This window comes from Mustela nigripes, chromosome 9, assembly GCF_022355385.1.
Source record: "Mustela nigripes isolate SB6536 chromosome 9, MUSNIG.SB6536, whole genome shotgun sequence".
NCBI lineage: Eukaryota > Metazoa > Chordata > Mammalia > Carnivora > Mustelidae > Mustela > Mustela nigripes.
The window spans coordinates 26961336-26988122 of record NC_081565.1 but is presented as its reverse complement, the minus strand read 5'-3'; the positions used below and the strand labels follow the sequence as shown (position 1 = coordinate 26988122).

The 26787-nt window shown below is 42.1% G+C and overlaps 1 protein-coding gene across 3 annotated transcripts in view; it reads right to left on the bottom strand.

The window, feature by feature from the left end:
- The window catches only part of ABCA1 (ATP binding cassette subfamily A member 1), a 163466-nt gene continuing 136679 nt past the window's right edge, over positions 1-26787 (bottom strand). For all 3 annotated transcript variants that reach the window (XM_059411157.1, XM_059411156.1, XM_059411154.1), the window contains exons 31-50: positions 24402-24591; positions 23227-23321; positions 21644-21676; positions 20472-20577; positions 19581-19655; positions 18965-19134; positions 17464-17641; positions 15189-15304; positions 14948-15092; positions 13381-13504; positions 12179-12308; positions 11798-11918; positions 10719-10781; positions 9992-10098; positions 7244-7385; positions 6713-6847; positions 5626-5729; positions 4972-5064; positions 4068-4311; positions 1-3461 (exon numbers count right to left, since the gene is read on the bottom strand). In XM_059411157.1, coding sequence (XP_059267140.1) covers positions 3321-3461; positions 4068-4311; positions 4972-5064; positions 5626-5729; positions 6713-6847; positions 7244-7385; positions 9992-10098; positions 10719-10781; positions 11798-11918; positions 12179-12308; positions 13381-13504; positions 14948-15092; positions 15189-15304; positions 17464-17641; positions 18965-19134; positions 19581-19655; positions 20472-20577; positions 21644-21676; positions 23227-23321; positions 24402-24591 — 2512 coding nt within the window. In that variant the 3' untranslated portion in view covers positions 1-3320. The remainder of the gene's footprint in view (positions 3462-4067; positions 4312-4971; positions 5065-5625; positions 5730-6712; positions 6848-7243; positions 7386-9991; positions 10099-10718; positions 10782-11797; positions 11919-12178; positions 12309-13380; positions 13505-14947; positions 15093-15188; positions 15305-17463; positions 17642-18964; positions 19135-19580; positions 19656-20471; positions 20578-21643; positions 21677-23226; positions 23322-24401; positions 24592-26787) is intronic.

The following is a 26787-nucleotide window of genomic DNA, read 5'->3' as shown; positions in this document are numbered from 1 at the left end:
GAACTGTCACAGCTTTATTTCGTGACTCATTACAACATAGAAATATGCCTTTTTTTTAATACTTCATATAAAGTTATTGACATACAAAATTTTTTTTCTTTTTTTCCTTTTAATGAAAAGGATTTAACTTAGAAATCTATTGTGAAACTTTTGTCTAGTTTTGCAATTTTCAGATATTCCAGTGCAAAAATAGATCCCATTAGAGACAGCATAAAGTGCTTGGAATGAAGAGCCAATGATAAAGAAAAAGCACAAAAACATAGCTTCATCCTAGGGTATAAGAAGAAAGAATACTTAATCCTTATGGAAATAGAAACATTCTATAAAAGGGATGCAACAACTTTGAAGAGAATTAGAGCTATATTACTATAGTACTTTATTATTACTAGTAAATAGTAACAAGGGTACAAATTAATATCTCAGTATCAAAGTGGTTCAATATTATATATGACACATGGCTCTTTGGAAAAAAATTTACCTGATATATACAACCACGAGAAGAAAACAGACAAATCCCTTTCATCAATGATCACTATACAGTGACTGAAAGATGTGCAGCATTTCATCGCCACAATGCACACACTTCAGTACAGATATGGAAATACAGTAGTCTGAGGTTTGGCTGTTTTTTAAGAAAGAGCTGTGCTGAATGTTTATGTGTAAAGGGCTTTGTGATTGTTTTCTTTTGTATTTTCATATTCACAGTTGTTAATGGAGTTTCCAAGGTGTCCAAAAGAAGCAAAAGTGGCAACCTCTGAACACTTTTTTTTTTGAGAATTTTGGAAACTCGCATACTTACATTTCCACAGGGAATATATAGAAATTTTACCATAGGAGAGAGTTGGTAGAAATTTGTACTAGAATTAGGTTTACACAGGAAAATGTAAAAGATGATTATTTGGATAGTCTAAAAGGTTAACAGTGTGAAGTCAGTGTGTAGCTATAGATTGTTTCTAGCTTCAGAAGAGATCCTTGTAAATCTATATTGAATTGTTTTTTGTTTTTTGTTTTCCGAAACAGTTCACAGTGTCTTTTGATTTTTTTAAATATGGCCTTGAAGTCAGAGTAATTAAAGCCAGGAGCTGCTCACTGATTTAGTAAGATAGAGAATTAGAACATGATTCTAGTAAAATGGGAATACTAACAAAAGTTTGATTTTGAAAAATATTAAATAAGGAAAAACTAAATTACTCTATGAATTTTATATCATTAAAGATAGCACAAAATATAATGACCTCATCATGCCAATAGTTACTGGAAATGGGCCTTCATTACTTGTTTATCATTTTAGAAGATATTGGCATTAATTTCTAAGTCATTTTTTTCCAAACAAGTTATGTGGTAACATTCTATAAATTTTAAAAAATACAGACTTGAAATAGATCCGAAATCTTAATACCTTTAGAGTTAATATTTAAATTTTAGAAAAAGAAATTAATAATGATACTGAAAGATGGCTTGAATTTCACCCAGTAGTACTCCCCACATATTTTTGTTGTCTCAAAGCAGATCACATTAAGCATTAGTAAAATAATATTTCTTAAAGTGTTTGTTGACTAAAAAAAATAAGACTGGGTCAGGAAAGTCAAATATATTTCACCTGGGGGCATATGCTGTTGTTATTTTTTTCATGAGAAACTTAGGACTGAAGAGATGAAAAAGTTGAGATTGTCAGCATGGGATACCTAAGATCTTCAAAGCCGATTATTTGACAGAACCAAAAATACCCACAAGCACAAGTTGTGTTACTCAACAAGTTTTGCAGTTAGTGATCTTTTTTGTGAACGTATTCATTGTTTAATCTTGTAACCCTTATGACAAACTTTTTTGGCTTTTGCACTGTTGCTATTAAAAACAAAAACAAAAAAACTGCCCAGTATTCTTTCACTGGGATCCCACGACCACAACAACAAAACAACCTCTATTTGTAAACCTGTTAGCTGAATAACATGGCACAATACATCTACTGAGACTTAATTTCTCCCCACCCAATCCACCCATACATAGTCAGTTCAGCTATAACATACACTCAAAAACTACTTGATTAACATACCGAGATTAAGAGTATTTTAAATGATCTTTAAAAAAAACTCAAATACAATGCTGTCATGAGATCTTGACCACCACATTGTTTTCTGGTCACCAGGCACTAGTCAGAGGACCCACATGCAGGCTTCCATGAGAAATAAAGCCAGTGAGGCAGTACGGCCTGACTCCCCTACACCACGGGGTTCTACAAAGAGGCCACTCCAAGGATTCACATGTCACTGACAGACCATAAGATTCCAAACAACATCAAAAGTACGAAGAATTTTGTTAAAATATAACTCTGTCCTTTCATAGTCTAGATTAATTTAAAAAGCCAGAAATAATACTACACTCATGTCAGACAGGAAGATCTTGAGATGCGATGTACCGTGTTAGCAGACAACCAGGACAAATGGACACAGGCCTCCCTAGGTTTGAACAAGCCACATAACGTGTTCAATCCCATGACCTGGCCTCAGCAGCCTGCAGCCTCAACGGTCTGCCAGCTCTTTACTGCTCACCAGGATCTTAGTATATTTAAAGAGTCCCAGAAAAATGGCCCTGGAGACCCATGGCTCCAAGCACGGGATAACCTAAAAATGGAACCGAGTCTCACCTGTCTTGAGCTACCCACACCAGAGCAGCTCATCAAAGAGGGAAACAAAACAGGACTTTCCCCATCCAGGGCACCATTTTGTCACCTGATAATGATGCTGATGGACTCTAAAGAAGAACAGCTTTTGCAAAAGTGTGCATGACACACCACAGTCCTTCAGGCTTTCTGAACAACTTGGCACTAGTAATTCTGGCACACTCATTGCCAGCAATGGATGTGTCACTGGGAAACCAGTGTCCTGGCATGGCATGGCTTACTGAATGAAGATGTATATGCCTTTTGACTTTGATAAATAATCACTGGCCATGATTACTTGATTAATTATTGTTGCAACCCCAGTGAGACTACAAAGGGAAAAAAAACAAAAAGTGTGGTTTCAAACCCATCTGTCCGCTGGGTTCCATACCAGAGTTTCACATAGGTGTAAGGTAATAAACTAAATTCAAGTCTTTTTCACTTGAGAGCCATACGAGACACAGGCTACAAAGGCACTGCCCCTGTAATGGAATTTTGTTTTCATTGCATTGAATTGCATTGCATTGAATTGTATCAGTACAGTATCCAGTTTACTTCTTCCCACAAAAACGTCCAGCTCTTGCTTTTGGAACGCTTGACGTGGTGCAAAGGAAGGGCTAGTTCCTCCTTTCTTTTAGTCTCCCTGTATGAACAGTATTCTTCATACATAACTTTCTTTCACTTTCTCATCCTGGAGAAAAGACGTAAGAACCGCAACATCGACTACTGTCTGGTTTTTGTGTAATGACAGGTCCTTTAAGTGGTCATCATCACTTTGGTCCTTGGCAAAGTTCACAAACACCTGTCAAAAGAAAGGTTGGCCTTTATAAATAGCTCTCTCCTTGCTCCTCCTTTGTTCTTGTTGCATTTTTCACCATGTGGAGCTTAAGCCACAGTAGGAGAATACAAGATCGCATAAATAAAGTAGGAAACTGTGTGTGAGGAAGAGGGGACACTGGAAAAACACATTAACCATTTGAAAACTGAGCTTCCCTGTTGCCCCTCAAATCACCAATTACTCGATCATCTATTTTGATTCATAGAGGCCTGATTAAAAGGGAAGGGAGACAAAAAAACTAACATTTACCGAACAGCTACTAAGTTCCAGAATCCAGGTAGTACTTGATGCTGTCTCATTTAAATGGGATAAGACACCTGGCAAAATGTCTGGCCCATAGTAGGTATTCAGAAAATGACAGTTACTGTGATGATTATTACAACCTATTCTCACAATAATCCTCGGAAGTAAACAGAATCATCTTCCTTTACACCTTCAGGGTGGTTTAGTAAAAAGCAAGAGTCACAGTAAATCAGATTCAAGCTCAGTCAGACCTGCTCTAGGACTCATCGTGGGAGTGCGGGACAGGGATCGGGAATCTCCACCCTGAAAATGCCATTCAAAGCTTACTTGGTCAAGTGTTGTCTGAGAAACAGAGTAGTCTTCTATGTGGAGTCTCTTTTTGCTCTGGGAGAGGATGCTGAATATCCTGGCCAGAGAAGAAAGGGAAGACGGAAGCTGGTACTGGAGCATGTTCCGGTGTTTCTCTTTGAGGACGCTTCCCGGAAAGGCAAGTCCAAAGAACTCCTGGACAGGCTTTAGGTCAGGGTTGGACCCTGCTATTCGTACCACTATTGTATAACCATCGCCAAACCTGAAAGCAGAAAAAAAAAAAAAAAAATCCAATGGAAGATCCTCAGCAAACTTCTCAAAATAGTATGTAACCCGACCCAACTGGTGCTATAAAAAAGGAAGCTCCCAAAAGTTTTACCCAGAAATAAGTACCTAAGAGAAGGAACTGGTTACCATTTACTGATGATCTAGTCTATGTGACGTGTCATGCCGAGTGCCTCAGACACATGATTTCACTGATTCCTCACCTGGACATGTGAAGTCCGACAGATGTTAGTTACAGAGAAACTGAAGTCCACGGAGCTAGTCGCTTGCTCATGGTACAGAGCTCCTAGTGGTGGGGCCATGGTGTAGACTCGTGTGTGTTTGATCCCACAGCCTATGCTGTGACCACACTGACGTATGTAAAATTCCCCATTTCATTTGTTTAGCAAAGCCAGAAAGCAGATATTCTTGGATACAGACTCTTAGAAAAGTTAAGCAATCTGTCCAAGGGCCCACACCAGGAGAAGGTAAAGAGAATTCAAATGCAGCTCTGGCTTCAAAGCCCTTATTCCTTCCACTATACCATTTTGTTCAGTTTATTTCCCTTTATTTTTAGAGCCACCATTTATACACTCACAAAAAGAATAAATACAAGTGTCCTCAGTAAGGGTTATCCCAAAGATACTATCTTTGTTACCTATTTTTCAGATGTTGAACGCTGCCAAGACACCTGAACCTCCCATTGACCATAATTGCCATCCTAGTGCAAAGAGCTTCACATTCTTCCATACTGTGGGAAAACAGAGATTTTTGTTTTAGAAAGATGCTGCTCTAACCATCCGAACATCATGTGACATCTGGAATTTCAAAGAGATAGATTTCCAGCATCCTAGGGCATAATTGCCTCCTATCACAAATACATGAAGATGTAGGCATGATGCTGTCTACTGCCGTGCTGTTTATACTTGTAAAAAAAAAAAAAAAAGTTGGAAACAGTCCAAATGTCTACAAAAAGAGGAACAGCTAAACAAACTTGGGTATTTCCTATTGGAATACTGTCTACATATGAATGTACACAAAATACGAAGTGAAAAAGAACAGTCTAAGTACACAGCTTGCGTTTTTGCCTGTAAATATACACACGTCTGGGGTGTGTGTGTGTGTGTGTGTATACAGATTCGCATTAGAAAACTGCAAAGATACATAGCCTGATGACAGCGATGTTTATGTCCTCATGATGCAATTTCAGGTGATTACCACATTTTCTCATTTTTATACAATGATTACATTACTACTTGGAAAATCATAAATATACACAACACAGATGCCAAGCCCAGTCTTCACTGCTGACCTGTGAGATGTTAGCACTACTGATCTGCCTTCCTTGACAATACTTAGAGCACAATTCCACAAGAATCGCCGGGCTTTAGGGTCCATGCCTGTGGTAGGTTCATCCTGTAATGAGAATAAAATAAGCCCTATTACTTCCTGAAAACACAAAGATAGATTTCTTTTTAAATGCAGAAGCATCTTTAAAATAGCCAAATGCCAACTTACCATTCTAGTTATTTCTTGATAGACCAAAAAATCAGACCTCACATACAAAAATAAACTGCGTACTTGTTTGTAACCAGTTCACTCTTACCAATATGTAGGAAGTAGGAAACTCAATTTTTTTTTAAATTAAATTTCTCCAAATGAATAGAAAGGGAAAGGAAAAAGCTATTTAGTTTCAATCATCTTTTCATGACTGACAAATATACACTGAAAATTCTTTTTGTCTGAAGTCTCTATTGAAGTCCATAGAAGGTTTGGGTAAAATTACTTTTCTTTTTTTATTCTAGCTCATTATAGCTTAGCCTGTTATATTGTACTTGCTAGTCTTAGAGAAACAAATTGCAGATCCAAATGGTACAGATAACATTAAAGCCCTAACCCAAGGCTTCTTCCTACAATAACTTCAAAGCAGAAGAAAAAGGGCCAAGGGGCTCCTGTCCAGTTTAATCTTCTGTTTTCCATCTATCTATGTGTTAGAACTATAACCCAGCTGCCACCCTGGGGATCTTGAAGCTGTGTCCACAATCTCCATTTTCAGGAGATGAATACACAGACGGTCTGAAAGAATGATCCAGAGAAAGTTCAAATCACATATCCGAGACTCAGCCACACGAGCCAGCGTTCCCCAACACCAGAGAAACAAAAGGGCCCTAGAGCTTCTCTTCTCTGGAGCATCAGAGGGCATGGCAAAGCCACCCCAACATGTATCAAGGAGAAGAACAAAGGAACTTCCCTCTGGTTTTCTAAGGTGGCTCTGCGGTTCCCGGTCAGAGGAAGGATGACTTGCCATTAGTCAAGCCAGTCCGGCAATATCCCTGGACATACGGGACTTCATTTTCCATTCAGGCCCACACAAGAGTTCTCCACTCAGTCACACTCACCAGAAACACTACAGGGGGCCCGCCGATCAGAGCCATGGCTGTGGAGAGCTTGCGCTTGTTGCCTCCGCTATAGTTCCCAGCATACTTTTCGCCATACTTGACGAGGCCCAGTTTCCGAATTGCCCATTCACCAACCTGGAGTAATAAAACGCACCTTGACTTTTGTCTGGTGTGTTTATCATGTTTTCTTACACGTGCAGATGATTCTTTACAGAGCAGGACTAGGAAAATTCTTCTCACGGAGTAGATTCTATAATAGCAAGTGCCAAGGAGCCAAAAAGCAAAGGGAAAGAACTCGTGGGGGTGGGCACAGCACTTCCTCTCTGCTCTGCAGCATGTGAATGTCCACTCACCCCTGCCCCCCGCCACGGATTCCCACCTCGCAAAGTAGGTGCGAGCAGCCAGCATCTCATATTGCTGCACCCATGCGTAAAAAGAGCCTGAAGCCAACGGTCATTTGTGAAGGCCAAAACCATAAGGCATACTGTCAGCCTGCGAAGGGGGCAGGCTGGCTTCTGGTGCCCACGGTACCTTGCCAACTTCTTTCTCTGGGACTCCTCTCAAGAGGGCAAAGAACTCCACGTGCTCTCTTCCAGTCAGTAGCTCCGTGATGGCATCGAACTGAGGGCAATAGCCCATGTTCTGATGGACTTCATGGATGTCTGACAAGATACTGCAAAGGAAAAACTGGTCAGGTTTTAAGCATTTAGAGAGAGACTGATTGGACAGTCTTGTCTCATATTCCTAAAAAGTGTACTTGCATGTGACAAAAATAACCAGTGAGCACCATCTTTTTGTCCCCGGAGGCCAGCCCCTCCTGGCAGTCAGGGTTCCCGCCTCTGGCCCACCTATTGCTTGTACCTCGCTCTCCCAACACCTCAGTCTGCAGGTTCAGTCCCATTTCAAGATTCCCAAGTCCATCCCAACTGCTGCACTCTCTCTACCGACAACCTCACTCACACAGTCTTGGGGCTTTAACACTAAGTCTCCATCCCAGACTTGACCCTGTGATCCAGTCATACCCACCAAGTACTCTGTTACTCCCAAGTCTCCCTCATGGCCCTGCAGACCCAGAGGAGGCCCAGCAAATCTGGGTGTGGCCTTCCTCCCTCTGCTGTTTGCTGCCCATACATTGGCCACAACATGGTCCAGATGGCCTGGCCCCACTATTTATCCAGCCCAGGCACCCTCTTGGTTTTTAAGGGGTTTGTTTGGGAGATTTTTGTTTTGTTTTGTTTTTGTTTTTTTATCACAGGCTCTCTAAAAATCTGGTGACCAAAAAAATACATCTACAGACACAGCTTTAAATATATTGGTGGAAGCAGCTTTTGCACTCTATGAAGCCAATCTCAGGTTAAGAATCCTTGATGTGGGAGAAGTTCAGTGTCCCATCCAATCTGATGGCTGCACTTATCAGCCACCCTTGGACAGCATTTGGCCTTTGTTTGGCCTGTTAGCAGTATTCATTCCCCTTTGCCTATCTGTTTTACACTCTGAAGTCCAGCCTTTCCCAGAATTATGACTGAGATGCCCACAGACACTGTGCCTGGCTCTCACAGCAACACTGCCCAAGCCAGCCTCTTACAACTGGTCACTGGGATAAACCTTAGTTTGAGCCAGTTACTGCTCCCTCTGCTTTATACCGCAGGAGCCTGGTAGAAGGAACGAGCCTGGGGAAGCAGATGCACAGTCTTAGGCCTGCTATTTCAGCATTGGTTCTCTTAAACCTTCTTTACCCTGCTATGGAAAAAACTGATAAGAGAAAAAAGGGGGGACCCCTGAGTACATTAAGTCCCTCATTCTTTTCAAATGTTACTGGCTAGTAGGCTCCTATCTACTATTTCTAAATTGTGAGCCATCACCCATTAGCAGGTGACAAAATAAATTTAGTGGGTCATAATCAGATTTTTTCTTTAAAGATATGCCTGTTTGGGCGCCTGGGTGGCTCAGTGGGTTAAGCCGCTGCCTTCGGCTCAGGTCATGATCTCGGGGTCCTGGGATCGAGTCCCGCATCGGGCTCTCTGCTCAGTTGGGAGCCTGCTTCCCCCTCTCTCTCTCTGCCTGCCTCTCCATCTACTTGTGATTTCTCTCTGTTAATTAAAAAAAAAAAAAAAATCTTTAAAAAAAAAAAAAGATATGCCTGTTTATGTGATTTTGTGTATTTACTAGGTTGAGAGGTAAATGAATTTGCTACTTTGGGTCATGGTCAGAAAAATTCCAAAGCCATGGTCTTTGTACCACCTCTTCATATAGAAAGCCCATAAAGCCTCACATATTTAGAGTACACAAGGGCAACATTGCCTAATATAGGTCCCTAAAGTGGAGGTGCACCCCTAAAGATCAGATTGCTTAGTGACCTGTGCATTCTCAGATAATGGCCTTTGCAACCTCAATAACCGACACACCCTTCAGGGAAGGCAATTTGGCAAATACACACCCTTTTACCTTGTAGGAATTTTCCCTTTACATATGTACATAGATGTACATATGTAAAGGGCATAGTTGCATAGTCAAAAACAGAAACTAATAAATGTCCAACAATAAGGAATTGATTAAACAAACTGCAGATAAAAATACATAGGGGGGTTTATGCAACATTGTAAAACCTACATCTTAGAACATGTAACCCATTGAGAAATATCCGTATTAGACTCATTAATAATAAACTAATTTCAAAAATCTAGATACAGTATGATCTCAATTTTTAAAAAACATTTATATGTGTAAAAGAGAGTTTGGGGGTGATGGGAATGTTCTAATTGTGGTGATGAGTGCATAGCCTTGTAAATCAACTAGAAATCACTAGGAATTATATCTTTTTTAAAAGATCTTGTTTGTTTACTTGACAGAGAGAGAAACAGCAGGAGAGGAACACAAGCGGTGGGGAGCAGGAGAGGGAGAAGCAGGGAGACCGATGCGGGGCTCGATCCCAAGACCCTGGGATCATGACCAGAGCCGAAGGCAGATGATTAATGACTGAGCCTCCAAGGCGCCGCAAGCAATTGTATTCTTAAGATAAGTGAACTATACGCTATGTAAAATTATACTAAATAAAGCTGTTAGAAAAAATAGAGGGAGCCTGGGAGAAAAAAATGTAAATAGTAGTTCTCTCTAGGTAGTGGGATTATGGGTGATTTTTATTTTTGTCTCTACCCTTTATAGATCTCAACCTTTTTATAAGCTATATAGTACTGTTAGAATCAGAAAAATAAAAATGTCTTTAAATAAAAATAAGAAAAAGAGTCTTTGTGGCAAAATACAGTCCGTGTCTCTTCTCACCTATTTTTGTTAAGGAAAGCATCTCCTCTGGTAACAGTGGTATCTCCAGTCAACATCTTGAAAGTTGATGATTTCCCAGCCCCATTAACTCCCAGAAGTCCAAAGCACTGAAAAAGATTGGGTAAGCTGTTTAAGCAAACAACTGCAAATCTGAATATAAATGACCCTTATATAATAGTCTCCTCAGCTTAGTTTTGGCATAACATGATTCTAAAACATTCTTAAGTATCAATGAAGAGTTGAATTTTGGGGAGTTTTAAGAACTTCCATTGATATTTCAACATTTTATAACAAGACATATTGAGCATATTGGTAAATATTATTGGAGTTACCAGGGTGAAGCCAGAGTTAATGTGTAAAAAACAGTAATGAAAGCTAACCAGTCACCTTTCACCATCTAATTTGTCTAAAGGGCATAAAAGAACATAAACATGAACAAGAAAAGAAAAAAAAGTATTTAAAAAAAATCTACTTAAATTTCCTCATCTTGAATGGATCACAAAGACACATTTTGGATGTACATTCTTTTCTTAAACTGACTGAGGTTATCCAAAATTGTTGCTTTTTAATATATGCAGTCCCCATCTTCTCAATGACTGATTGCTCCACATAGACATAAATAGAGAAGGCTTTAAAAACTACTTTCAAACCCTTATAGATGTTGTCATTTGATTGGGTAGATAATCCGAATTAACAGGGACAAGTAGAGTGTAGACAGTGCTTTTACCTCGCCAGGAGGAATGCCAACACAAATCCTGTCAACAGCAGGCTTCCTCTTTCTTCTATATATCTGCAACCAACAAAATGCAAAAATTCAAGGGCCATAGCGAACCACAACTATCCCAAGCAACTGTGAAGACTGACTTATAATCTCACGATGAGGTAAGGCTCATCAATAAAATAAAGTCACATATCTGATATGCTAAGAGCCATGGTCTGTCTCTGCGGCAGCCAGCTTCTAAATGATTCGAGAGCTTAAAATAAAAATAAATTTCTTTTCTTCTTTAATTTTTTTAATAAACATATAAGTATTATTAGCCCCAGGGGTACAGGTCTGTGAATCGCCAGGTTTACACACTTTTCTTTTTATTTTTGATCTAATATCAACCTTTTTAAGAGACAGTGGTCATCAATATTTACATAATTTTTCATTTATTTGATATTGTAGGTATTATAAAAATTAAATTCTAGGGACATCTGGATGGCTGGATAAGCATCCAACCCTTGATCTCAGCTCAGGTCTTTATCTCAGGGTTGTGAATTCAAGCCCTGCACTGGGCATGGAGCCTACATTTAAAAAAATTAAAAATTAAAATTAAAAAAAAATTCTACATGGTCAAAATGTACAATCAAAACACTGCAAATATTGTACATATTATAAAAAAGTGAAGTACTGGGATCCTGGCACCTAGAGTGGGCTGAAAACAAACCATCTTCCTGAGTAAAAGACATATCAGTTCTTTAGACCATGATACTCAAAAGTCAATCATTTATTCCTCTCACATCAGCTTTGACTGGATATACAATTTTAGTATGTTTTAATAAACACATAAATATAAGGGTGAAAAACAAATACACTTGAGAACCAGATTTCCCATTATAGAAGTAGTCTCAGGATTTCTTTAATGAAGAAGTCCCTTCGGTGTATTTAAAAAAAAAATTAATTTGATAGAAACTTGGTCTAGATACATATATTTTTGGAAGTATGCTCTTTTCATTAATCAAATCAGAAAAAAGCTCATCTCCAACACGCAAAGCTGAGAAAAACTGAAGACGAGTTGTTACAGCCTGTACTCACTGTCTCACCTTCGTCAGCTCCTTGATCTCCAAGATATCATTCTGTCCTCCACCATCAAGAATTCTCTGTCTTTCCCGCTTCACGTCTTCATCCTCATCATTCAAAGGAGGAAGCTTGGCATTTACAGGTCTTGAGGAAAATATTTTAAGAAAAAATCAATCTTTCAAGGTATTTCTCAAGACAAGGATCCAATTTCTAAGAAAGTCCTTTAAATCTATTCTCCACAGTTTTTAGGATCAGCAGTGCTGTGGGCTAGAGAATGCCCATGTCAGGAAAATCATCTGTATCATCTTGAGTTCAATGCAATGCGACAACCACTGATCAGTGTTTCCCTGTGTTCCTCTGTGACCCTCAACCAGATACTCCATGAGTTCTGAGAAAAAACTTACCTGGGTCTGATGAAGAATCTATACTGGATGAGAACAGTGATGAGGAAGAACACCACCCCTTCCACGGCCATGGCAAAGAGGTTTCGTCCCACTAAGTCCCAAGACAGTGGTGAAACAAAACGGTTCTCCCCTGGTAGACACAATGCAGAGATCCAATTAGAATGGAGGCACCAAAGAAAGACTCTGAGCCCTTCCTCAAATTCAGGCTCAAATTCACCTCTGTTCCTTGGAACACCAATGATTATTGCCTATGACAAGGGGGAAAATTATAGGAGTGACTACTTTCCATGTCTGATTTTTTTTTAGGGTAAGGTTTTGGGAAATTACACTGTGACCCATTATCAGTCGCAAGTTCAGAACCAACATGTATTAGATCTATAATTTCATATCTTACATTTCTTTTTTAAATGAGACATGCTGAAAATCCTTTTTAAAAGGGCAAACAATCTGGGGTAACTTCTAGGGTATTTTTGCACACTGTAAATTTCACTAAAGGAAGATTAAAGAGTACTCTAAAAAGACGTCCCTTTCAGAAAGTAGCATATAATATAACCTAGTGAACCTATGAAATCACCTGGCTCTATGGGAATATTCCTTACATTCCTTATACATCTCCTTTGCACCTGCTAGATGGAAAAAAAAAAAAAAAAAAGTCCCTCTCCTATGCCCATTAAATAACATGGCCCATCTAGCTATATGAGCCAGTGGATAAAGAATAGTAATGTGGCCACAGGAGAAATGTTTTTAAAGACTCTAAAGAGAGAAAGAGCTGCAGTAAATTAACTTTTTATAGACTGTATAAAAGGTAATAGATGACCACATCTTCAGGCCCACGATCTTCCTCATAGTCATAGCCAAAGTTTGCACCCTTCCTACTGATCCTCTGGCCTGTATCCAACTTTCAGACTGTGCTCTGACTTTTCCGATAACTAAGAAAGGCAACTTGTGGCATTACGCACTGGATTCAGAATAAAACCAGTATTTTTTCCTTGCCTCTAAAATTCCCCTCTCACCTTTCTCAATGCTCTCTGAGGCACAGATGAATGTTGTATGAAAAGACCCATGCCACATCCAGGTTCATTTTCATGAACCTTTTCTCAGTGGTGGAAGTCCTATGCCCATTCCCTAGCCTCTTTCCACACCAAAGTCCAGAGTACCGAGGCTCACAAAAACCACCATCTCGAGTCACTGCTGTCACTCACCAAACCTTTCCAAGGCATCGGCCATTGCCTGGTTTTTCACCATGTCAATAAGCCCCCGTCCCAGGCAAAAATGTGGGAAAATCAAGAACACAGACTTCAGGATATCATTGATGTTATTCAGCTTCTAAAAAAAAATATAATAAGACAGAGAGAAACTGAATGTCATCTATGGTTTAGGCTAAAAATATATCAAGGTCTGAATTACGGGAGAGATGAAAAATTTGATTCCCTGGGGTCAAACTGAACCTTTGAATTCAGACAGCAATAAAGAGCAGCAGCCACAGTTGATGACATATAACATAATAGAATTTCCCCTTTAGAAGATTTGGAGTAATGCTATGCATATGGAGAAATATGAGCAAAGTTTAGAAACACGGTTATGTTAAATCAGAAGCAAATCCATAATAAAATATTGGCTTAACATTTCCAAAGCAAATTGCTCATATCTGGGTCAATATTTCAGCTTCAGGATTTTGTCGGCATTTTAAAAATTCTTCTTGTATACATCAAGCCAGTGGCCAAATATCCCACAATTAAGTTGCTGTGGGCTGGAGGCCTTGTGCTAGGGCCCAGGGGAAGCAAAGGTTAATAAACAGTCTCGACACTGCGGAAAAGAGTACACCACTGGATAGGTGCTGTACTGCAGGCATGAAGGGAGGGCTTCAGGAGCACTGGGGACAGAGAAGCACCTCCCATAGGCAGCAGGAAAAGAAAGCTTCATAGTTGGGTGCAGTCTTGAGGGCTTAGAGAGATAAAGGAAGTCAGACCTACAGGAGTATGGGAGGGTTTAAGGAACAACCAGCTCAGGTGAAGTTACAGAGCCTTGGGAAGGGGGGTGGCGGGATATGACCAGGAAGGGCTATAGAGCTCTGAAGGCCTGGCATTCTAAGTTAAGGTGTCTGGACAAAGACTATGAAAATAGGCAGAGACCCTTAAAGAGATTTGTAACTGGAAGAACTGACAAGGTAAACAGTTGAATGCGGGCGGTAAGAAAAGCACAACATATACGATGCCCATACCGTTGCCAGCCAGGGTGACCGGGTGGATGGTAGTGCCACCCACTGTGACAGGAATGGCAAGAGAAATACTAGGTCCTGAGGGAGAAGATGAGGAGGACAGGTCAAGTCCCGGGGAACTGGAAATAACCTAGATGGAGCCTCCTGCTAGGCAAGTGAAAACGTGAGACTAGAGATCGAGGGAACATGGTCAAAGGCAAAGATCTGGGAGATAACAACGTAAGACCCAGAGAGGGGAGTCGGTAAAGGTGAAGGGCATCACACAGAGATAGCATCTAAAGGGGAAAGCAAAGATGGCAGAGCAGCACTGAGACAGGGAGGGGTACAAAGGAAACCAAAGGGTTGGATCAGTCAGAGAATATAAGGAATATAAGGAAAAGGAGGAGAAGGAGGCGCTATGCAAACCCAGAAAGGAGAGAATCTGAAAAAGGACAAAGAGGTCCATGGTGTCCGCACCACAGACCCATGGCATTAAGATCATGACTCGGTGCAGTCCTCGGGCTCACGGAGACGCCCATCCCTGCAAGAGGTGCCCCTTCTGCAGGACTCACATTGTTGGTAAAGAGCTCCAGCACAAAAGTGGCCACACTGCCATTGATCCCGATGAAGAGGTTTACACTGGTGAGGACCACGTAGGCTGTGCTGGGGATCTTGAACACGAAGGAGGCTGGGTACATGAGAGGTGTGATCGACCACCTGGTGAGGCACAGAGACAAATGTTCACTGGGTGTCCCCTGCCTTCCCTTTGACTCTGGGCACCATATGCCTTCCAGCCCTCCAGGGGGGCCTTACCCGTACAGCAGAAGTAGAAGCGCTAGCACAGGCAGGTTGGTAGAGGACACATAGGACTTCTGCTGGAAGCAGATGAAGATGATAATGACCAGCGTGGCAGGGACCACATAATTGCACTAAAAGTGAAACAAGAAAATCAAGTTCACCCCTAAGTCAGAGACACAATACACCTCAAGTCTTCACCATCACAGGACAAGAAAGGGCAGATAAACATAGCAGAGAATAACTTTGAATTAACGAAGCCACATAAACTATTCATCAAAATAGTGGACAATACATTTTGACAAGCATTTTACCCTTGGCTGATTTTATAAACTGCATGCCCTTTCTGTCTTTCCAACAGCTAAGCCAAGGTGTCACGCTCAGTAAACTTACTGAACGATGGATTCCCAGTCAGAGTAATTACAATTTCACAGGCAGCAAATAAGCTTCCAGTATTCTTCCCCAAGATGATTGTGCGTTCCATCATTAATGCTGTATTAGCGTCTGCCCAAGTTCAGGCTCACATGTAATCTATTTATAAGCGCTTACCTTCTAACATGAATGCCAGAATTGTTTCATCACATGAGAAGTATTTTCAAGTCTGTCCTGACAGTGTATCAAGCCTTACAATGCAGATATAAAGACGTGACTACAGGACAATTAAGAGAATTCATAGCTAGCAGGGCAAAGCACAGGCAGGGAGGTGAAAGGCGGCTTGTTGGCTGTTTGAAGAACTTGAGCTTCAGACTACAGGGCTCTGCCTCGGTCCCATCCTTCCCCACATGTTGATCAGTAACGCAGGTGAAGACCTGCTTTTAGCAAATTTCAGAGTCTTGAAAGCAGGGAGTGACAGATAACACACAGACAGCTAAGTGAGGTCTCTGAGTCCACAGACTTGATCTTTCATCTCTGAATCCCCTGCCACAGTCAGATACATCATGAGCACTCAGTATGTGTTTATGGGATGAAGTAATTACTGGGGCAAGACAAAAACAAGAGCAAATGGATACGAAACAAGATGCAGTGTAACACGGATAAATGTAAAGTTTAGGTTCAAAAAGTCGGGGCTCCGGGGTGGCTCAGTGGGTTAAAGCCTCTTGCCTTCGGCTCAGGTCATGATCCCAGAGTCCTGGGATCGAGCCCCGCGTCTGGCTCTCTGCTCGGCAGGGAGCCTGCTTCCTCCTCTCTCTCTGCCTGCCTCTCTGCCTACTTGTGATCTCTCTCTGTCAAATAAATAAAAAAACAAAATCTTTAAAAAAAAAAAAGTCAACTGCATTAGTGTAGAGGGAAAGAGACCCCATTCACCAATCATTCTGTGAAATGGAAATTTCAGTTCACTACCAAGTTGCTAACAAGACAGCTCTCCTTCTGCATGCAAAACCATGGGCTGAGTAATGACAGTATGGGATAAAGATCCACTCTAGGCTCGGAACACAGAGCACAGCCTGAACACAAGGTTACTTCTGGGCTTGGCTTTTAGAAAGGAACATTAACAGTGTGGAGCATGGCCACAGAAAGGCAACATATCACATGTCTGAGAGGTTCACAAGTCTGAGAGGCTTGGTATAATCAGCAAAGACATCATCCTCACCGTCATCACTCGCGTTTGTACAGTGCTTTGAAGATGACGAAGTGTGTTCTCATATATCTTACATGGGGAAGACTTAGGTGAAATGAAAGTTGTCTTCAAATACCCAAGGGGCTGTGCAGTGGGAGGATTAAATTTGTTCTGTATGGCTTACAGTTAATAGAAGTCAAGGGAGATACATTTCAACTCCACTTTACAAAAATCAGAACTACAGAATTCTTTGAAGTCCTCCATACTGGTCTGAACAGAAGCAATCTATTAGAGCTGGCACAAAAACATATTTGGAATGGATGGATAAGCCTCTGGGTAAAATGTATAGAGTTTTCAAAGGAAAGACGGATTTCATACTAAGGCAAAGAACACCCTGCTTCTGGAGGTGAAAGCCTACCAGACAGGGTAGAGACACTGGGTTGTGACTAAGCATCTTCCAGCTCGATGTTACTTTGAAAAGTAGTCACTCAAGAAATTAGTGGTAGTGATGGTGGTGGTATTCATTGCAGTGTAAACAGATTTTTTTCCTGTGGTGTGAGATCAGATCTGTATTTGAGGTCATGTTTAGTGTCATGGGTGTACATACAACTACTTCTGCCTTTTTCTTTTTCATTCCTTTTGACTACCTAAAACAATTTTAGAAAAGCCAGGGGCTCTTTCATCCAATCCACGGCCCTAATGATTTATAAAACAGCAGCAGACGGAGGTTCTTACCATATCCCACACGAAATTAGAGAGCCAATAGATGACAGGCTTCACTCCACTGATGAACTGCAGGTGCTTTGCTTTGCTGACCCGCTCTTGGATTAGGAACACGACAAAGCTGGCTGGGACGAAGGACATTGCAAAGATGACACAGATGGACACAAGGACATCCACTGATGTGGTCATCCTGAAAAAGAAAGACAATGACAATATGAGGGGCCACTAATGCAGCTGAGAACTCAAGCAAGCAATATACACGCATGCAACTGCACACACACCCACACACACGCGTGCGAACACACGCACGCTTGCATGCAAACACACATACACAGATATCGGAGATGTGAGGCACCGCCCAGAGGGAAAAACCGACTGACCAAACGTATTTTACTCAGCGTTAAAGATGATTATTTTCAAATAAAAAAACCCTAATAATTAAAATGCAAAACTAATTTCAATGAAGTAAAAAAGAATCCACTGCCATAATGAAATTATCAAGGGAAGTCTAAGAATGGCCAAATGGCATTCACTTTGGCCTTCTGTTCTTGACCCTGAAGAGCATTAAGTTGTAAATGTTCACATATATAGGACCAGTGTACTCTGAAAAATGAAATAAAGCAGAAGTATTAGGATGAAACTATTCAAATAATTTTTGGCTATAAATAAATTTGAAAACAATAGTGTGCAGCATATCGATCTAACACACAGCAAAACTTCTATCAGATTCTATTAAAGGAGCATAGTTACAAGTCCATTAAACAGGGTATAACATAAACTATTTTTATATGCATTAATTTTATATAAACTTGGTATAAAGATCCTAGTGGTATATATTGGTATTCTACAGGAGTTAAACAGAAATAGCTGTGCTACACGCTGTACACAGGAAAGAATCTAACATGTGCTGAATATCAACAATGTGCTGAGTGCTAGACTTGGCAATTTACATGAATTGCCTCATTTAACACCATACATCTAGAAATATAAAAACCAGAGTCAAACGCAGATGTCTATGATTCCAAAGGTTACGCACTTTAAACTGTATCATACTGGCTTTAAACTTCTTTCTCTCTCTCTCTCACACACACACACACACACACACATACACACACACACAAGCTTGATTCAGGAATTAAAAGGACAAGCTGATAAAAGCATGTTTCACCAAGTTTACAAACAGTGGTTTCAAAACTAAAAGAGCTGGTTTTCTCTTAAACACTGTGTTAATGATGAGTTAAATTATTTTAGGATTTTACCGACAATTTCACTTTATATAAATTCCCTACATGTAATGGTTTTTATCCATCAAAATCCTTGGTCTTCTGCAGTTTAATCCCTGCTGGCCGATTCATAAAGCGATCATTTTCTGCCCAGAACCTGAATTCATAATGTAACTGTATCCTCAGCTGGTACTCTACAAGCAGCTTCACACTTCCCTCCCCAACATGGTGGTCCCACCAACAGCTTCTCCTGTCCTCACCCCCACCCAGTTAGATACAGCCACGCTTACAGAGCCACTTCTGAGAGCTGCTGCTTGGTGAGATTCAGGGGGTGGTTGAAGGCCGTAATCCCATACTGGCTGGGGTTCTCTCCCTTCTGCAGGTTGGCCCGGAGAATGGCATTGTTGATGACATTCAAGAAAGAGCTGATGGCATGCCAGCCCTTGTTGTTGAACCACACCTGAATAAAAGACGCCAGGTACAAAGTAATGCTTCCAAATCCTGCTCCGGGAGGTCGGTGCACATGCAAGACATTTTTAGAATTCCATACACCAGGAGAAAACATTAGGGTCAGAGAACATGGCAAAGAGGTAACAGCAGCCACTGCGCTACTTCTGATCTTCAACTCACTCAATCCTTACCACATCTTTAAAACATGACTCCTGCCTCTGTTTCTTGGATTAGGAAACAGAGGCTTAAATAGGCTAGGTAATTTGGTCAAGGTCACAGCGGTTCAGTTGGTACATCTGTTGGAAAGCCAATGCTCTTTATCATCATACTGTCTGGGCTCCATGGTAAAATTAGTAGCCTGCTCTTTTCTGTCCTGAATATGCCTATCAACATTAGGAGCTGAAAATACTTAAGTACTACTGTTCATCAAGAAGCTACCGGCACACAGGGCCTCACCTTGACATTATTTTTCGTGTCCAGTCCTGTCATGAACCTCCCCAGGCTGCTGAGAAATCGATCGGCAGAACTGTCCTGTGAACAACAGAAACCTGCCTCAGTTGGGATGGTTCACAAGGGAAGGGCAACAGGACAACCCTGTGAAGGGCAACGTCGTTGTTGCCTTGTTCAGCCGAGCAAGACAGGAAACTACAGCAGGGCGGGCGCCCAAGAAACAAGTGACCAGAAATCTAAAGCACTGGTGTTGCCATAAACCACGAGTTTTTGAAAGAATCACAGGGACACCCTGGGACTCCAAGTTGCCAGGGGCAGAGGTCTTGCCTAACTGGGTGGGGAGCATGCTTCAAAGTGTTCCCCAGGGGTCCTCTAAAGACCTAGAACTAGGCCCAGTGGGCAGATGTGTCGGACACATGGGATCTGGGCCTCAAAACTGGAGATACAGACTCTAGGATTATTATGGATACCATGATCCTGGAATCCAGGCCCGCGGAGCCCTCATTCTCATTTAGAAAACGGGAAACTCAAAACCCTGAGAAATGAAGTGAGAGCCTACAAGGTCCTGCCATCAGTGTAAAGGAAATGATTCATTTCCTTTGTAACCAGTGATTGTTTCAGGGAAGTATGTTCGAAGCCCAGTTTATTTACCTACTGGCTAAATTCATAAAGGAAGTTATACTGAGAGCTTTTAAACCTCTGAATTTTTTTTTTTGATCTATGTTTTCAGATATTAAATATATACTGAATAGCTCAGTCTTGGCCGGTGCAAGATCAGCTTTGTATTCAGTCCTAAAAACAGTAAGTGGCAAGGTGATTAGATGTACCTGCCAACTACTCCCACTTAGTGGCAACTCTGGGCCCATCTTTCTGACACGTCCTAGGATGGATACCTACCTTGGCCAGCTTCAAGTGCTTCTTCACTTCCTTGATGGCATTATTAACTTCTTGACTTGAAGGAAGTGAATGAGAATTACTGGCACCCAGGGAAAACCCTCCATACCTAAAAGGACAGCCTGACATTAGAAGACAGAGCCATACACAGTATCATTCAGCAGCAGACATCACATGAAGGAGTGTATGCATCATGGAGGTGAATGTTTATTCGAAGCAAGACCAAAGTTAAAAGTTAGACTTGGAGAAAGCTTCATCTTGGCCTCCTCTGATGTCTTCCGGCAATCTCTTGATTCTTAGGGTTACTGCCCAAGTGGGAAAGAGCTGCTCTGGGACTACACACAGAGTGAGGTGTCTTTCATCTCATAGATACTCCTGCTGCCCCTTCCCCAGTGACCCCAGTCTGCCCTTCCACATGGGTCTCTGAGTGTCAAGGCAAGGAGACGGGGAGTTAGGGGAGGACAGTGACCAGAGTAGCCTAGGGAGGCTTAGAGACAGGCCATGGGCCTTTCCTAGCATAAAGGCACTTTAGGGGCCCCAGTCAGTATCTGCTCTGTGCAGAGTTCTACGGGTGTTGGCCCCTGGGAAAAAGGAAAAGAGGGAAGGTGGACAACAGTAACAGAGCTGAGTTTGGAGGCAGCCATAGAAGGCTTCTCATTCTCTAGAAGGACAAACTGGCGTCAAGGGTTGCTCCTGCTTTTCTTCCCTAGTGCCGCCTGTTCCTTCAAAACCAAGAAAGAGAGAGAATTTCAAATACTGTGGCACTAGATAGCTTTAATGCCTCTTATTTCATCCAAGACCTTCTTGGTCTCATTCTAAAGGCCTGAGAAATTGTTCCGGAGTCCCCAGGGCCCATGGGGAGTCTGATTTGGGCGGGGGAAGGGGGGAAGGAGGGGAAGTATAAACAGAGTAAGGTACTTCCCTTCCAACACCGTGCTTCCCCGCTAAATCCCTAGAGACCTTCAAGGAACCACTGAATCTCCTCATGGGGATCAGAATGCCACATGTTTCAAGGGCATCTAAAGTGGCAGCTGAGCACTGAGCAGAAACACCAAGGGCAAAACAATCCCCACATCCCAACTTGCTGGGACCCGAGATACCAGTATCAAAGTCATCCTTCTGAACTACAAGAGTCCAGACAAAATATGGGCTAGCACAGAAAGAGATCAACTTACCTAAACTCATTCACCCAGATCTTGTTCTTTAAACTGCAGAAGCCAAAGAAAAAGAAACGAAAAATCAGTTCAAAGAAACATTGATCGTATTCCTGTATTACTGATGATACAAAAGAAGTTACTATCTACCTGAGGAGACAAGCCAGGATAGAAAGAATCCTGTGATCAGTCTTGGGCAGGGGCGGTACGCATAGAAGGACATCCACCCCAGTCACTTTCCTTCTCCCCATCTTAAAACCTTGTTATTTATATGAAAATAATGCTTTGGATTAAACCACTTCAAAAACCACCTTACAGACAAAGATGTGACTGAACTAAAAGCTTTTTTTGTTTTGTTTTAATTCTTTTTAAGGAGGCTCCATTCCCAATGTGAGACTTGAACTCATTACTCTGAGACCAAGAGTCACATTCTCGGGGCACCTGGGTGGCTCAGTGGGTTAAGCCTCTGCCTTGGGCTCAGGTCATGATCTCTTGGTCCTGGGACTGAGCCCCACATTGGGCTCTCTGCTAGGTGGGGAGCCTGCTTCCCCTTCTCTCTCTGCCTGTTGCTCTGCCTACTTGTGATCTCTCTCTCTCTGTCAAATAAATAAATAAAATCTTTAAAAACAAGTCACCTTCTCTACCAACTGAACCAGCCAGGTGCCCCAAAACTTACTGAATTCAAGGTAATACATCAACTATGGAGGACGTGGAAATGTTATGCCTCTTTCTTGAAGCATACCCCTGTCATTTAAAGTCACTGAGAACACCTAACAGAGAAGCCTAACAAACGAAAAAAGCCCAACAAACATTTCCTGGGCATCAAGTAAGTGTTCAACACTGTGCTTTGATAGCCTCAGAAACTTCGGGGCTGTTCCAAACCTCCACAGCCATGTTAGGCCACTGAGCTGGCCCAGGGCTCACTTCATAATGCCAAGTATCATCCACATTACCACACATTCCATTCATGAGAAGCACTTTATACATATCAATGTCATTTAATTAACACAACAAAATAATAAGAGCAACCAGAAAATAGTAAGAATATCACATACTCTACAAATGAAGACTTTTTCAAGGACAACTGGCTGCTCCTGGTAAAGCGGATGGTAAGTGACAGAATTCAAATTTGAAGCCAGATTTACTTTTTTACTGACATATAACTGACATAGAACACGATATAAGTTTAAGGCGTATAACAGTCTGATAAGACATATTTAGATATTATAATAGGATTACCACAGTACCTCCATCATGTCCTGAAATCATCATCCCTTTTGTTGTGGTAAGCATATTTAAAATTTAGTTTCTTCGCAACTTTGGAGTTTATAATTTGGTATTGCTAACTATAATCACAATACGGTACATCTGCTCTCCGGAATTTTTCTCTTGCACAGCCCTATAATGATATAGGCTGCCTTACCTTGATGCTGACAATTAAAACTTCAAAAAATTTATCTGTTCTAGGTTGGGAGAATATCCTAAACTTCCAAAAGCCAACATCAGGCCAAAATTTGATATTTTTCCCCAGAACTAAGCTATTTTTAAACATTTAATTCCCCTATTCAGGACTGAAAAAAGGGCCAAGTTTAGTAAATAATGACCTTTTGGCTATGATCTGCACATAGGTCTTCACCAAATAATCTGAAATGTTTCTTCCCGTCAGGTTCTGAAGGATGTCTGCAGTGTTCTGTTTTCTCTGTCATCATAGAAAAAACAAGCACAAATGTCTTTATGGACCACAATTGAAACAGGAAAGAAGAAAGAAAAAGATTAAGAACTACAATGACACATGTTTCTTGATCATGGATCACAGTGTGACCAGACTTGTCCACAGAGCCAAGGTGCTGCCATCAGCCAAACACCAAGGCCTAGTCCATTCTGCCCTCACCATTGGCTGTTCACTTATGCCAAACCAAGATGTTCCCCAGGAAATTATTCCGAGATACTCAACAATAGACAGTGGAACATGACTCGTTACAGTCACTGAGACTCTCAGGGAGCAGTATCACGGACTACGCCCGGTGACTTCTTTGGTTCATTAGAGTTATATTGATGAATAGATACACCATTATTTTATTTATTTATTATTAACATATAATGTATTATTTGTTAGATACACTGTTATTTTAAAGAGAAGTAACCAGGGCTCAAGTTCTCACACCCATTTACAATTGCTTGTCCTCACCCTGCAACCTAGATGCTGATAAAGCAACAGAGGGTGATCACAAGCATGCCTCTTCCTGAAACTGTTCTCAGAAAAAGGCTTAGAACTGCTCCCCCCACACTCACAGTCTCAGAGACTGTCAGAGTTTTAAGACCCACAGAAGTCTCATGGACCAGTCTCCCTAATTCAGGGAATGAGGTGAGGAAACAGGCCCAGGGGCTGAGCGGCCTGTCTGAGGTCACCAGCTCATCTGTGGTACAAGTAGGGATGGAGCCGGGTCTGTCACAAGATATTGTGTCACATTACCTCAGTGGGAGAAACCAGACTGTGCCTTCCAGAGCCCACAGATCCAGAGTGCTGAGATCTGGTTTTAACTCAAACAAGTAAGCTAGGCTGACTTTTCAAAATAGAGAAACAAGTTACACTAAGGTATAGGAACTTGCAGACCAATTCTCTTCCCCTCAAAACCCATATGCTATTCTCTCTGATAAGAATTAAGCTCAAGACTGAAAGACAAGCCCCTGACAGGATAGGTCAGCTGTTCCTTCCTCCCCAGCATAAGCTCCCAGCCTGCCTGCACTGCCATCTGCTCAGTCACGGAGAGCGACTCACCTGTGGAGGAGGCAGCCCCCCTGCCCCCAGGGGACACACGGGCAGCATCTTCTTGATTTTGTCACTGCTACACTGGCAGGTGGGTGAGGGGTTCTCCATTGTCCAGTTCCCCTTTTGGAAGAGGTCCACGATGGTCTGGGGGACCGGGGCGGTGGTCCACTCCTCCTCCCCCACGGAGCAGGGCATGTTTCTGCAAAGGGTGGACATCAAAGGTAGCATCACCTGAGAGGACCTGGCCTTTCCTGGAGCCTCAGGAGCACAGACCAATCAATAACAACCACAAACAGGCATCTGTGCCCTCACCATTTGTTTGATCTCCCCACAGACCTGTAAGCTGCAAACTCACCTTATAGTTAAGGATGAAGGAACACAAAGAAGCCCTAAACACTCATGTACCAAACTCCAGGCAATCCAGTCTGCCAGCATTTGGTCTCTTGCCCCTGTGTTCACTCAGTAAATATTCAATGAGCACATACTATGTGCCAGACAGTGTGCTGCATATTTGAGGGCCTGGGGTGAACAAGACAAAGTCCCTGCCTCCTGTAGAGGAATCTGGCAATAAGCAAATGTCACTTAGCCAAAAACAAAGCAAAATAAGAGAACAGTGAATCAGGGGAAGACAGGCTACTTCTTCCTAGGAAGGTGATTCTTCTTCCAAGGCATGAACGACCAGAAAGCAGCAGCCAGGGAAAGATTTGGGGAGAGAAACACTACAGGCAAAGGCAATGGAAGGTTTAAGTACAAAGTCCCTCAAAAGAAAAGAACTTCCCACGTTTGAGGAACAGCAGGAAGGCAGTGAGCTGGCACGGGATGAGGTAGGAGGGAGAATGACGGGGAGGACGGTGGAGCGAAGCTGGCGCCAGATGACACAGGCCTGGGAAGGAGTCGGCGCGTTACGCTCAATGTTCCCTGAATGGCAAGATTCGTTTTATGGTTTAAAATGAGGACAGGGGAACCTGGGTGGCTCAGTTGGTTAAGCAGCTGCCTTCAGCTCAGGTCATGATCCCAGCATCCTAGGATCGAGTCCCACATCGGGCTCCTTGCTCGGCAGGGAGCCTGCTTCTCCCTCTGTCTCTGCCTACCACTCTGTCTGCCTATGCTCGCTCTCTCTCCGTCTCTCTCTCTGACAAATAAAAATAAAATCTTAAAAAAAAATTAATTAAAAAAAAATAAAATGAGGACAGAATTGGGGTTTGCAGGGGACGCAGTGAGGGTGCTCAGTACATGAAGCACTAGGTTGTCTGCAAGGATCTTGAGGCCTTTACGCCTGACGCAAGCTCCGAATCACTGTGGACCATCACCAACACGCTTGCCCTCTTGGGTCTTATCTTCTCCACCAGTCAAATAAAAGTACAAAATGACATGTTGAAACATGTCATTTCTAATATCCCTTGCAGTTCCAAGATTCTACAATGCACAGCTACACTCTTTATGTTATTCTTCTATGTACTAAAAACATCAAAATCAGTGCACTGCTCTCTAGTTCTCTCTAAGCACTGTAACTTGATGGAAATACTCCAAAAACTTCACAAGATGACTGGCTGAGACAAAGCTCAATGCCACAGTCAATGTCCCAGTAAGACTTCCCTCAGTTGTACTCCTTTTGGTGGAACCTAGAATGCGAATTCAGGAAAAGCTGCCTGAATGGAGACCTTCCATCACCCCCCCCCTCCACATACACATACACACATACACACACAGCGGTGCTCTGCCCCAACCCTGTGAATCCTCTGACAGCAGGGACCAGACCTCCGCTGTCTGAACCTGTCTAGCCCTGAGCCCAGACCCAGCTCCTTCTATGCTGCCACTTATCTGAGTCCATACTACTCAGCAACAGTGTATAATGACTGCACCTTATCTCATTCTTCTACCTCCCCTATGAAACATGCAGGTATGTTAAAAGTCAAAAGTCTTGTGACCTCAGCGAGGATGTCCCCATGCCGTTTTCCATCACAGTCATTTCATTCTTTAGGAACTGATATTGGCTGCTAGGGCTTACTTACCCATGAAGCAGTAAGTACCAGCAAATGCTTAGGAAATATCCAAGAATAAGAGCTAGCGAGGACATGGTAGTTATCTATCTAGAAATCTGCTCTGAAACCTTGCATGCCTAGGTACCTGGCTCCCTGGTCTGTCCACTTGCAAAGTCAGTAGCTTCCCTTTAAAACCTGGAATTCAAGTTAGTCCTTCTCCAATCTTCCTATACCTTCCACACTCTCTATAATTCCTCCAAGTCTGTGTTATAACTGAGCCAGAATCTCATTCTACCTGAGCCTGGAACCTGCATGGGCCTTGGCTTGGGTCACTTGGAAACTCACCTCTCTTCACAGTTGTTATGCATGAAGACCTCCACACACCCCTCCCCCCAGCCCACTTAGAGACACAG